Consider the following 14,692-nt stretch of genomic DNA (forward strand, 5'->3'; position numbering starts at 1 on the left):
CTGCAATTTATGGAAGACTGTAGGCACTCCTTTGGGAATAGTCGAAAAGCTTCTAAAAATATTACCATGACTTTGCTTTGCTAATAATGATCACTTTATCTAATTTAAGCTCTTCCCCCCCTTTTTATTTGGCACTAGGTCTGTGTTCCAGAGAACAGAGGAGAGTATGGTTTGCAGATGGTATTTTGCCTAATGGTGAAGTTGCAGATACAACAAAATTATCTTCTGGAGGCAAAAAGTGTTCTCAGGACACGAGTCCTGTCTTACCTGATGTGCACATGGTACGAAAATAAAAGTATGCAACTGCTTGTTGAGAAAATATTTTCATGTTGTAAATAAATTCGTGTTATTTAATAAAGAATACTCTTGATTTTGTAGGGCTTTCCTTAAAATTGAGAAATTAGTTGTGTGTGTGGATATTTCAGATTTTGTGTGATTAGGTAAATTTAAGGAATGGGAATTAGAATTGAATTTAGATGTCTTAAAACAAGTTAAAGAGAATGTTTGATGATTTTATTTTGTTCTGTTCTTTCCCTAATACTGTGTTTTGAGTGTGCTTTGTTAGACTATAGCTCAGAAAATTCTTCCAAAAGGAGCCAAAACTGACATGTCACTTATAAATGCAACAAGATCTAGCTCCTTTTCTCATGCAGCCAGACTCAGGTCCAGGAGGAGTTGTCATGTTCCTTGCTCAACCCTCACTACTGCTTTCAGATCCTTTCTTGATAATTATTAGTCACCATTTATTTCCTCCTTTGAAATTCATGCCATATGATCTGATTACCAAGGGATCCTTGTCATTGCCACCCACGAATTTCAGGGAAATTTCTCACCTTCCTTAGGGTACTCAGTGCTTTCCTTATGAGTCTTCCTTTCCAACTCCTCTGCTGCTAAGGTTCTTGGTGACTTCACTGTTCATTTTGATCCTCTTCCTAGCATTGTAGCCTCTCAATTCATCAACAACTCCCACTTCACCTTAGCTACGCATTGGTATGGTCAACCAGCATACATTTATTAAGTACCTATTACAGTTCAGTCACTGTGCAAGGTGCTTTAGACCTTAGAGTTAACCTTTTGAACCCCTCAGTAACTGAATTCTGAAAAGTCTTCTCTGTTCACAATCTCTTGTCATTCTACTTCTAGCTTATTTTGTGTTTGTGAACTTGTATTTTGATCTTTAGTCCCTTCCTTTCATAATATGACTATATGGCAGATAGGTGATGCAGTACATAGAGCTGGACCTGGGGTCAAGACCACCTGAGTTCAAATCTAGCCTCAGACACTTCCTAGTGGTGTGACTCTAAGCAAGTCACTTCACCTCTGTGTTTCCTCATGTATAAAAGGGTATGATGATAACACCTATATTCTAGGGTGATTGTGAGGATCAGAATAATAATCATAAAGTTCACAGTGTCAGGTACATATTAAGCACTATATAAATGTCAGCTATCATTATTTAGCCCGTTCAACAAGGTACTCTTTTCTCCCCTGAAATCTTTTGTACCCTTGTTCTTATGTTGTTCCTACCTTGCAAATAGCTGACGGTACTTAACCCCTATCATCCATTTTCTCAGAGCTTCTGAATACTGCAGACCCAATCATGCTGACCAGGTTCAGTACAAATTCATGCTTTATAATCTGAACTGAGCCATCCTCACTGCATAGGTATCTTTTTTCTCTGACTTCCAGTCAGATTCCCTACAGCAAATGTTAAAAACCTCTTCTCTGCTTAAGCCCTTTCTTGAGCCTTGCCACACAAAGCAAATGGCCTAACATCCTATTTTACTGAGAAGTCCCAAACTATCCATTTTGAACTTATCTCCCCTCCTCCATACTTTAAAACCTTATTTTGTCTTCATCTTTCCTTTACTCTTTTTCCTTAGTGTGAGAGGATGAAATAGTTGTCCTCATTGCATGGCTAACCTCATTCTTATGCCTATGACTCAATCTCTTTACATCTCTTAGACCAGAATTATCAAACACTTTCAGTTGCAGGCTGAACTGGATTAAAATGTAATTGGGGGGCAGCTAGGTGGCACAGTGGATAGAGCACCGGCCCTGGAGTCAGGAGTACCTGAGTTCAAATCCGGCCTCGGACACTTAACACTTACTAGCTGTGTGACCCTGGGCAAGTCACTTAACCCCAATTGCCTCACTTAAAAAAAAATGTAATTGGGAAATATTTTTTAAAAATACAATAGAAGGGGCGGCTGGGTGGCGCAGTGGATAGAGCACCGGCCCTGGATTCAGGAGTTCCTGAGTTCAAATCCGGCCTCAGACACTTGACACTTACTAGCTGTGTGACCCTGGGCAAGTCACTTAACCCCATTGCCCCGTAAAAAAAAAAAAAAAAAAAAATACAATAGAAGGCCTGCAGGGATTCTTATGGTTTAGTGGTCCTTGTTTCTATTTGAGTTTGATACCACTGTCCTAGACCATGTTCCATCTGTTAATTCCTTCTCTCTCATTTTCATTCCTTCCATTTTCAGTGGTTCCTTACTCTTTCTCTCTAAACATGTTCGTTTCCCCTATTCTAAAACACACACACACACACCCCTTGCTATCTCTAAAATTTTATTCTTCTAATTGTGAAATTTCTAGAAAATGGAGCTTTTTGGATTTAAAATGGTCTGATATTATGACTAGAAGGAAAAATAAACCAGGTTAAATAAATCCAATAAATCAAGTTACAATATTTTCTTTCTTTCTTTCTTTCTTTCTTTTTTTTTGGTGAGGCAATTGGGGTTAAGTGACTTGCCCAGGGTCACACAGCTAGTAAGTGTAAAGTGTCTGAGGTCAGATTTGAACTCAGGTCCTCCTGACTCTATCTACTGTGCCACCTAGCTGCCCCCGCCCCACAATATTTTCATAGTGGAAATAAAAGGGTCAAATTAAATCATATAAACAGAAAAATGTTAATAAGGAAATTTGATATATTTCTCTGTACATAGATTTCAGAAATGAAAATTCTTGATGAAGTTCTCAAATATTAGCACTTGCGCTTGTTGTATGTTAACAGTAAATGCTTTGATGGAATACCTGAAGGATGAATACTTCATGGCTTTTAAGGCCATTTACAATCTGGTTCACCTTTCTTACTGCTTTCCCAGTGCTCCAGCCAAATGAACTCCCCACTGCTACCTTTTTTTTTTTTTTTTTTGGTTACACTTTGTACCCATTCCACATCTCTGCTGGCTAAAATCTTTTCTTTCCTCACTGAAACTTTCCCTGCTTTTCCCAGCTCAAAGTAATTTCTCTCTCATATTTCTTATGCCACTTTTTCCTTTTTTCTTCCTTGAGTCCTACATCTTTGTATATATGTCATATCTCCTGTATTTGATTGTAAATTACTTGAGTATAAGAGATTGTCATATTTTTGTATCCCTGGCACTTAGTATAGTAGCACATAGGAAGTGCCTAATAAAAGTTTAATTGAATCAGTGAGCTTGATGTTTATGCTACTTGTCAGTATGCTCAAATTTTTCAAGTGTGCATGAATTATAGGCTTATGTTTTGTAACTGAATATCACTGTGTCAAAATTAAAAAAAAATGAGTTCTGGGGAAAGACAGAAAACTGCTATTTAAGCTTGTAAATGTTAGCCTTTAAAATAAGCTGGTTCAAATCTCACAAGCTTCAAAATAGAGGTACAGATGGAAACCCATCTGGAATATCTACCTTAGTTTCAGATCCTTCTTTGTAAGATTTTTGGAGGGACAGGTTGATTCTAGGGCTGTTTGGGGGAGGGTGTCTCCCATTGAACCAGACTTGGAAATATTTACATTTTTCCCATATCATTTTCCCAAGCTCAGAAATGGGGTGGTAATTACCACAAGTGTAAAAAGCAATAGGGGATACTTTACATGAATTTTTTTAAAGAAAAAATGGGATATAATCAAAGTGCTACTATTTATTGAACATGTAATTCATACCTTGTTTGGGAGAATCCCCCAACACTGCTATTCTTTGAATTTTCTTAATTATATTATCTATTTCCCTGTTTTGTCCCTCTTAACTGGGATTTAAGGAAGCTAAGTAGAAACCTAGTATGTTGCATCTGTGAGTATGTAGGCTAGACTTTACCTTTTACTGTTACTAAATTTAATCAACACTTAACGGAGTGCTTTTCTGTTGCTCAGAAAATATGAACTAATCATCTAAAACAGTTTTTTGTTTTTCACAGATTGTAAATGCATCGGATCTTAGGCCTTCTTTAGAAGCAGAAAAGTCCAAAGATGAGATAGCAGATACTGCAAGACAAGAGAAATTACAAAGTCCTCAGGGTTCTGTAGTCCCATCTGTGGAAGAATTGCCCATTAATGCTGTAACTGAGATGTTACAGAGTTCTCTTTCTTCTTTTGTACCTGACAGTGAAACACCCATTTCTACAACAGTTGAGAAATCGAATTCTATTTCAGTCGCTCCAGCACACAATGATTTATCTGCTGGTAGTTCCTCAGATTATAGGTTGCTGTGTGGTATTGATAAATGTGTTAGGAAAGATATCAACCTTATACCTAATGATGAGGATGGTTTGCCCCCTCTCCTAGTTGCTGCTGGAAAAAAAGGAGAAGGTAAAGCTTTATTAATATTACACCAATACAAAATTGCTTTGCATTTTATCTTTTGATTACATTGTTTGAAACATTTAAAAAAAATCTTTTCTTATAGTCTATTCTATTTGTGGTTAAGTCCAATTTGTATAAGCCTGGTGACATAATGACTCAGTTTAAAAATCTCTGAACTGATGAATTGGATCAAATGAGTCTGTGATTCAGTTAGTGTGTTTGAGTATTTTGATTATGTCAACAAAACCAAACCCTGAAAATTCTGGAATTTTGGACTAGGGGATTTCTTAGCCCTATGTAATATTTCCATCTGGCATTTGAGAATACATTCTCTATAAAAAACAGCACATTACTTTTGGGGGTGCTCTTAGGTTTAAGGTGCACATCAGGGTTTTTTTTTTGATGGCTCAGCTTTTTGTTAGGTGTGGTAGCAGGCATTTGGAAGATACATGCATATCTCAGAGCAAATCCATGACATACTTTTTATGAATCCCCAGACGTTCTTCTTTATAGCATTAGATCTGTCCTTTCCTTTCCTTTTGTGTCTGTAGCTTGATGAAGATAATGAGACTTAAGAGATCTAATGGGGGGCAGCTAGGTGGCACAGAGGATAAAGCACCGGCCCTGGATTCAGGAGGACCTGAGTTCAAATCTAGCCTCAGACACTTGACACTTATTAGCTGTGTGACCCTGGGCAAGTCACTTAACCCTCATTGTCCCACCACAAAACAAACAAAAAAACAACCAGGGAAAGAGATTTAATGTACCTCAGGATCAGTTTATTTTCAGGAGACCCAGCTGATGGTGTCTAAGATGTCAAGCTTTGCCCCAGTGACTACTGTAGCACAGAATTTTCTGTTCATCCAATACTTTTTTTTTTTTAGTGAGGCAATTGGGGTTAAGTGACTTGCCCAGGGTCACACAGCTAGTAAGTGTTAAGTGTCTGAGGTCGGATTTGAATTCAGGTACTCCTGACTCCAGGGCTGGTGCTCTATCCACTGCGCCACCTAGCTGCCCCCATCCAATACTTTTGAAGCAAATAATCTTTGTTGGGAAAGTCATTCTCTCTCCTATTCTTAGTTTCCTTACTTGTGAAATGAGGGGTTTGGATTAGGTGATTTTAGATGTCCCTTTCAGTTGTATAATAGGACATTCTATCATCTTTCCTAAGTTTAAATTATGAGCTAATTACAAAAGGCGATGTTTTACACACTTTTCAGAACTACCTTTCTTTGATTAATAGGTATACTTTAGCAGTAGAGTACCAATATCTGTTATACACATTATGTGCAAGGTCTTATAATACACTTTAACTGAATCACTACCAATTTATTTTTGAGAGTCATTGTGGTATGGTGGAAAAAGCATTGGGCTTTGTTACAATGTGGGCCAACAGATTTGGAGTCAAGACCTGAGTGTGAAGCTAATCCAGTATTTTCTGTATGGCTAGATCAAGGCTTAATATTGTACGACTATTGGTAATTGAAGAGGATGACTTGGGTTTGAATCCTGTTTCTAATATTTTTTGTGTGATCTTGTTCAAGACTCTTAACCATTCTGGGCCTCAGTTGGCCTTATCTGAAATAATGGGGTGGACTAACTAAATGGACCTCTGGGGTTCCTTCTAATTCTATATCTGTGATCCATAGATTGTTCTAGGATATTGCATATGCTATACACTTTTGCCTTTTGTTTTAAAATTTGGTTGTCCTTTTGGTCTTTGATCATGGAAATAGAGCTGGAAATAAAGCTGGAACTTAGAGGACATCTCAACATGCTCATTTTACAGATGAGGAAACTGAGGTTTGGAGAGGTTGAGTGACTTGACCAAGGTCATATTTTATCATAATATGGAAGTATTTTAAATAGATGAACAAGAAATTATACTGGCTGAAGTGAATGTATATTTGCTTTCTAGATCCTGTAGTAGATGAATGTCCATCTCAGGAGGAAGTCATTTCACGCCTTGAACATGGAGGATCTAGTCCAGTTACATTTATCCTAAATGCCAATCTTCTTGTGAATGTCAAGTTAGTAATTTGTAAGTAATGATAGATGTTTCTTTACCCATCTATGATGGACACATTTTCTGAGAATTTATATCTTATTTAATAAAATCTCGGTTAAATTTTGACATTTTGATTAGTTATCAACATAAGTACCATTTGTAAATTTATGCAAGATGGCACTTGAGCCATCAGTTAAATATGGTGACTATGCTTAGCACAGTGCCTGGCACAATGAATGTTTATTGGTTGATTGACTGGAATGAGTATCGAGTCTAACTGGCCCTTAGTTGTATTGCAACATTATTTATGGCTGATGGCTTCCATCCTGGTTCTAAGGAGTTGGCATCAGTAAGAGGAAGTAAATAGTTAATTTTAGTAACCCATTTGGGTTTTCAGCATGAATCTTACCTCCTTTTTGTTGTACTTTTAGCCTCACTGTTATTTCTTAGTTCATTAGTCCCCATTGTGAGGGCCAGTGCCAGATCCCAAGGGTGTTGTGACATGACCTCAAGGGGTATGTAATAAACCTGTCAGAGGATGGGAAGATGTGTTGCTTTGCTTCTTGACAGCCAGTCGTGGGGCTTGCCTTCAGTACTGCCCTTCCCTCCCTGCTGCTGCCCTCCACAAACACCTCCCTCTTCCCTCATCTTTATCTTCCCATTAAAACCTCCCTGCCATTTCAGAGTATCAGCAGTGGTACTCCAAGTGCTATTGGAAAAATCCTTATCTCATCCCCTTCAGTTGACACCTTATGACCATCTTTTTTGTCTTACAAAATTTATTCTTTTTGATGTTAACTTGCATATAGTTTGGCTTGAATTTTTGTCTAATAGAAAAAAAAGTATATTCAAAGCTTTGGATGAAAAATTAATTTTGAAAATTATTGAAATTGATGACATAACCTTGGTTTTATGATTAGCAAAAATGTTAATGTTTATAATCCTGCTTTTGTCATTTAAGATTCTTCAGAAAAATATTGGTACTTCTCAACCAATGGACTACATGGTTTGGGTCAGGCAGAAATTTTTGTTCTTTTGTTCTATTTGCCAAATGACAATACAATTCCCAAGGATATCTTCACTCTATTTATCAACATTTATAAAGATGCAGTAAAAGGTATAGAATTTTATCTTGAGCTTTTGGGTCAAGAGTGTTAAAATGTGTTGATGTATTCATTAATAAAGAGGTTCCTTATAGATGTGTGTCCTCAGAGCTATCTTGAAGACAAAGGAACTTGTTCTTCAAAGGCCCCTGCCTTTATTTATTCATTCATTCATTCATTCATTCATTTATTTATTTTTCAGTGAGGCAGTTGGGGTTAAGTGACTTGCCCAGGGTCACACAGCTAGTAAGTGTTAAGTGTCTGAGGCTGGATTTGAACTCAGGTACTCCTGACTCCAGGGCTGGTTCTCTATCCACTGCGCCATCTAGCTGCCCCCTGCCTTTATTTTATGTGAAGTCTTTCACTTGCATATTATTGTTTTCATTTCAGTTATCTTAAACCTTGCATTTCTAGTAGTTTATCCATAAATTGACCAAATGAAGAGGAATAACTGAATTATGCATGCATTAGTTGCTCAACATAAAAGGAGCTTATTGCACTGTAAAGAAAACAGACTTTGGATTCAGAGAACCTGGGTTTGACTAGCATATCTTATTTCATTCTTTTGTGTCTTTAAGCAAGTCATATCACCTGTATATTCCTCTTTTTCATCTATAAAATGTGATGCATTGCATTTTAGTATATATAGATCTATATCTCATTAATTTAAATGCTTATAAAAGAGTTTTGATTACAAGAAGATGTTATAGGAGTTGAAAATTATTGTTCATTACATGCAGTGTACATTTTTTTGTTTTTGTTTTTGTTTTTGGGTGGGGCAATGAGAATTAAGTGACTTGACGAAGGTCACACAGCATTTGAACTCAGGTCCTCCTGAATCTAGGGCTGGTGCTTTATCCGCTACGCCACCTAGCTGCCCTGATGCAGTGTACAATTTGGGGGATGGGGTGGGGTAATGGGGGTTAAGTGACTTGCCCAGGGTCACACAGCTAGTAAGTGCCAAGTGTCTGAGGCCGGATTTGAACTCAGGTACTCCTGAATCCAGGGCCGGTGCTTTATCCACTGCGCCACCTAGCTGCCCCTACAGTGTACATTTAAGAGAGTTGTGTTTCCTTATACCCAAATAGGAATTTAAAAATTCTTTTATTAACTTGTATATCTTTTTTTTTTTTGACCAGGAAAATACATAGAAAACTTGGATAGCATTACCTTTGCTGAAAGTTTTCTTAATAGCAAGGATCATGGAGGATTCCTATTTATTACACCTACTTTTCAGAAACTTGATGATCTCCCATTACCAGCTAGTCCTTTCCTTTGTGGAATTCTCATCCAGAAGCTGGAGATTCCTTGGGCGAAAGTTTTTCCAATTCGCTTAATGTTGCGATTAGGAGCAGAATATGGAGGTAAATTTTGTTAATACTATAATGACGAAAAACTATCTGAGTGCAGAGGATTAAAAGTGAAGTATGAAAAGTTTAATGAACTGAAAAAAGGGATATAACCAGCAGTTAATAGTTCTGTGTAAATTAACCGCTTTCCAATTGTCAGTGCAAACCGTAAACCTTAGGCCACTTTTTGCTGGTTTACTCAGTCTTTGCCATGCTATGAAGGTGATAGATGCTCAAAGAATGTAAAGTATTTTAATATTATTTAACAAAATTATAAGATACAGAAATCCCCTTCACATCACAGGGATTAGGAGCATAGTGACCCTGTGTTCTGGAAAATCTGCATACATTTTTTTTGGCTCTCTTTTCATACCAGAGAAGAAATCTGAATTTTTTCTTTTTCTTTTATGGGGTGTTTAGTACCTTATCACTAAATTTGGGTTGATATTATACAATACTATGCATATATTTTATGCATTTCTGAATTTCTAAACTTTTTCCGTGTTTGTTGTTTCCTGGCCTTTGTGTGTTGTCTGTGGCTTCTGCAAAACTCCCCCAAAATTCTCACTTAATTTCTTATGCCAACCTGCGATATATCAAAACTGCGATGGGGAAAGTCATGATGTAGAAGGGATAACTGTATTTTTCTCCATCAAATTTGTATTTGTGTGTGTGTGTGTGTGTACTCACTTTTGGGGGGGGCAATCTATTGGATTGAGACCTTATTTACTGAGGTATGTTGAATCAATATAGTTGACTCTATATAGGAAGAAAAAACTTCATTTAGAATGGTGAATACTAATTTATAGCCTTAGAATGGAATCATTTTCATTCCAGTGGAAATTCCTTTTCCTTTGAATATGTCTGCTTCCCAATGCTCATCCCAAAGTGATATATTTCATATACTTAATTTTTAAAATATAAGGAATTAACATTAAGTTTTTTTAAATTTTCTGAGAATTTTGTAGATTCTCTTGAGATACTTGGTGTCATGAAACTATGTTTGCTGTAGTCATTTTCAATCATAGAATCTATTCTAGTATTTATTCGATTTACCATTGCCTTAGCCTCAACTACTTTCTCACAGTAATTGTTTAATGTATGTGAAATGTATGACTAATTATGAAATATTTGAAATTTAGTTCTAATATGTCAAATAATTAACCATTATTTAAAGATAGATCAATACAGTGAATGAGATGTTTATTTAAACTCATGTCCATGAAAATATAATTTATTGTAGAAGCTTTAGAAAAGGGTTTACCAATTAAAGTGCACACACAAAAACCATTAAACTTTCAGCTCAAGTTCTTTCCTCTGTGAACGAGGGCATATAAGAAATGCCACATTAATTGTGGTCCTTTCAGTGTTATCTTAAACATTGCCACCAAGAGATATTTTTGGTTAAGGCATATTTCTTCAGTAACCACAAAAGATTACAAATTTACATTGGTTCCCTTTAACTTGTAGCTCTGTCATCTTGGGATGTATCTTAATCATTTTTGAGATTTGGGTGGGGGTTGGAAAAAGAGAGGAAGAGAGTAGATGGGTGTCTGGATCTGTGACTTCATCTATTTACAGAAGTTCTTGTGGGGAAACTCCCTATACTAATGCAAATCTGCAAATGTTCCACAACTTAAGAGTCCAAAAGTGTTGCCTGAGCCATCAACTGACTTACTTGCCTAGGGTTACCCAGTCTGTATCAGAGGAGAGACTCAAGCTCAGGTTTTCTTGACAGCTCTTTATCCATTGTACCATGCTGTCTTTCTTTCTTAACCAATTTATATTTTTAGTCTCTGCCATCTTTGGGGCTAATAATATGTTTACAAACCATTATGTAAAGTAGGACTGTGTCATAAAATGACCTCTGGCAGTTTCAGGATTAATGCTAATATATGTATTTAGTTACCTTTATATGTAAATATTTTATAAATAAAATACGGATGTATTTTTAAGTGTTAATATTATCTTTAGCTTTCCTTCCTAGTCTCAACTCCTGACATTATTATTACAGGACCATGTTATGCTTTTGTATTTATCTTGTGTTATTCATTTCCAATTTCTGCATGTATATCTTTGAAAATTGGTGTTGAAAAAATCTCTTTACACTAAATATCTCTAATAAATCCTGATATCTGAGATATATAGGGAGTTAATATAAATATATGACTGAGAGCCATTCTTCAATACATAATAATACACACACACACACACACACACACGATTCTTTCCTACCTTAGAGTTTAGGTGATATATTAGGTTAATTTTCACCTATTTCTCCTTCAAAGAAATAAAATCATTGTGGTTAATATAAGAAAAATGTCACTCAACATTAGTATTTTAATTCCCTAATTTCTCATTGTGTTGTTTTATGGGATGATCACTTCTGTATTTTAAATCCTGGTTTACAAATCCAAATCCCATTCTCAGAATCCATCTTCTTAACAATTTCCAGATTTGCTTTTCTGAAGCTCTTCACACTGGAGGCAGTGTGTTGCAGTGGAATATATGGCAGATTTGGAACCAGAGGATTACTTTCTATATGGCCTTGGTCAAGTCATTCATCCTCTCTGGGTCCAGATTTGCTCATTTCTAAAATGACTGGGTTGGACTAAATCTCTCTGAAACCCTTCTTGTTTGACCTCTATGATTTTATGCTCCTTTGCCTTTAGTGGGCTGCAATTCTAAAAGCATTACCTGTGGTTCTGTGGTCTTCTGATCTTGTCTAAAACTTTTCATAATCTTTTTTTTGTTTGTTTGTTTTTGTTTTTGTTTTTTGTTTGTTTGTTTGTTTTTTAGTGAGGCAGTTGGGGTTAAGTGACTTGCCCAGGGTCACACAGCTAGTAAGTGTCAAGTGTCTGAGGCCAGATTTGAACTCAGATCCTCCTGACTCCAGGGCCGGTGCTCTATCCACTGCGCCACCTAGCTGCCCCTTTTCATAATCTTTTGAAGTTACTTATCATTGTGTTCAAGTCAATTCCCAGAACTTGGTATTATTGGCTGTATAGTTTGACAAGTCCTTGACGATGACTGCCATCCTCTCTCTCCATTGTTATAGTGGCCTTATTCACTGTCAGCAGGAAGTTACCCCTACAACTTAACTCTTCTTCCTTTGACCTTTGCTAGGTGGTCTCTTAGCTGATGGCACCTATGGCTCCACATTATCATTACTTGGGAGGAGGTGGCCACCTTCTCTTCACAGTGTGCATCCTTTTCAAGTGTCTTCATGAGGAGCCCCATATTGGGTTCTTTACTCCTGGTGTTCAGGGGGCCTTCTTTCATTTCTCTTGTGTTTCACATTCTTTTACCCTCCAATTTTTTTGATACAGGTAAAGATTATCCTTTTCTTCTTCAGATACCTTTTCTTCTTTGGTTACATGTAGATTTACTTCTATTTTTAAGGGTTATCTTCGTTCTCCTTTGTAGCCTAGAGGGTATATTCTGAGAACCAAAGGAAAAAAAGACATTTTAAAAATTTACTACTATGGAAATACTTCTTTCCTTTTTCTTAATTTCTCCTTGTTTAGTGGTTCTCCTACAGGATTAGTAACATAAAATCAGGGGAGTAGGACTCTCTTTTCATTGGGTAATGTTTATGCTATAGAAATAGTTGTCCTTGTATTTGAAGAAGTTGGCAGCAATTGCGGGCCTTTCCCTATTGTGTGTTCTGACTTTGCTCACTTTTTTCTCCTGCTCATGCTGAAAAAACAAGTCTCCAAAGGTTCAGTGCCATCCATAAGAGGTTACTTAGATGTTGAATGCCTTAAAGATTTCTGATAACTTGATGCAAATATCCTTAATTTAATAGAAATTTAATGTGAGATGACTCTTCCATCCAGATTGTAATTTTTCAACCTTCTAAGCCTTCAGATACAACTAATTTGGTGACAGTCCCAAGATCTGACCCAGCCTTTGTAGCAGAGGGTTTTTTGTACATCCCTATGCCAGTTTGACAATTTATAGGAATAATATAGATAATTTATAGGAATAATGTTTTAAAATAATTGAAAAAAATTAAAAATTTTATTTTCACTAACCTCTAAATTTCACTTGAAGGATAGTGAAAATAAAGATATGTTTTCTTTTTCCCATTCCAGTTTATGGACCCCTGAAATCTGATCATTTGTGGAACCCAGGTTAAGAGTACCTGGTTTATAGGATTGGAGTTTAGATTGGTAACTCAATAGTTCTATTTGTAAAATGGAAATGATATATAGTTTTAAAAAAAGGTTTATTGTAATCATTATTATAATCACTTTTCCTCACTCATGTACAGTATATCCCACACCTTTAACAAGTATCAGATGTCGAAAACCTCTTTTTGGAGAAATAGGACACACTATCATGAACTTACTTGTTGTGAGTAAAATTAATATTTTGCTTAATTTTACTTCTAATTTGAAATTTTTTACTTAGGAAGTATCATGCATTTAATTTGTGATTAGTATAGCTTGGATCTTTTGAGATTCTGAAAATGGAATATACTAATTTTTTTTCAAATATGCGAATTGGCTTCATTGATTAAAAATTCATTTAATGGATAGTTTGTTCAGTTTCAATGATGTCAGTTTTTAAAATGAACCACCTTTTTGAAAAGAATTCAATAGAGGGGTCTCTTGTCAAAAAATTTAACAATTGTCTAGCAGACTCATTGTTCATTTTGTGTGTGCTTTGAAGTTCCTCCTACTAGAGGAGAAAACTGAGAATGCTACTTGAGAACACAGTTCCTATTTACACAACAGCAGGTATTATTTATGTAGCTTTTTAAGGTCTGTAGAATGCTTCATTGATATGATATCATTTGGTCTTCACAATTACCCTGAGGTAGGTACTGTTAGTACCTTCAGTTCATAAATGAGGAAACTGAAGCTCAGAAAGGTTAAATGATTTGCCCAGTGTTACACAGCTAATACTAGTTTCTGCAGCAAAATTCAAATTCAGGTCTTCCTGAATTCAAGCTCCATCTACTGTGCCCCCTAGCTTTCCTTTAAAGTACAGTGACTAGTGAGCTTATAAGATTTTTTAAAAATTTGCTTATGAAAATATTTAGCAACTCACTTATTTTCTTTTTACCTTGATCTAGTGACAGGTTAATACTGTGCATGCTTCTTCCAATTATCATGTATTTATATATGTCCCATGCCCCCTGTATCCATTCCAGATATACCTTTCTTCACTTGGCTATCTCCTTCATGCTGGTGACAGGTAGAAGCAGGCAGGGATGACAGCTCTTTTGTCTTTTCCCAACTTGCCTTAAGCACCAGCATATAACATTTGAAGTAAACAGGTTATTTACTACATTAATGTAGCCAATAAAAAATTTGTAATTGTATTTTTAGATGGATTATTTCACATTGCTTTGTGCTTTCCCTGTGTTTGTGTGCTTTAAATTAGGAATATATTTGTAAGGGCAAGATAATGGTGATTGGCAGTTTAAAATATAGGAAAGTATGAAACTATCAGCTTATTTTTATTATAGGACCTCCGAAATTATCAATATACTTTGCATAATATAGAACATCTGTTGATTCACATGGAAATGGGTAAAAGCTGCATAAAAATACCTCGAAAAAGATACAGTGATGTAAGTACAATTGAATTTTTTTAAATTGTGGGGTCGGTTATTAGTTATATACATTTTATATTTACTTAGGAGAATATTGCA

General features: G+C 36.0%; 1 protein-coding gene across 1 annotated transcript in view; it reads left to right on the forward strand.

Annotated features, from left to right (window-relative positions):
- Nucleotides 1–14,692, forward strand: part of ZFYVE16 (zinc finger FYVE-type containing 16) — a 65,482-nt gene that overhangs the window by 38,454 nt on the left and 12,336 nt on the right. Inside the window, 7 exon segments of the mRNA XM_043975719.1 lie at nt 139–281; nt 4,183–4,573; nt 6,486–6,608; nt 7,537–7,692; nt 8,818–9,042; nt 13,304–13,386; nt 14,507–14,611. Coding sequence (XP_043831654.1) covers nt 139–281; nt 4,183–4,573; nt 6,486–6,608; nt 7,537–7,692; nt 8,818–9,042; nt 13,304–13,386; nt 14,507–14,611 — 1,226 coding nt within the window.

This window comes from Dromiciops gliroides, chromosome 1 (genome assembly GCF_019393635.1).
Source record: "Dromiciops gliroides isolate mDroGli1 chromosome 1, mDroGli1.pri, whole genome shotgun sequence".
NCBI lineage: Eukaryota > Metazoa > Chordata > Mammalia > Microbiotheria > Microbiotheriidae > Dromiciops > Dromiciops gliroides.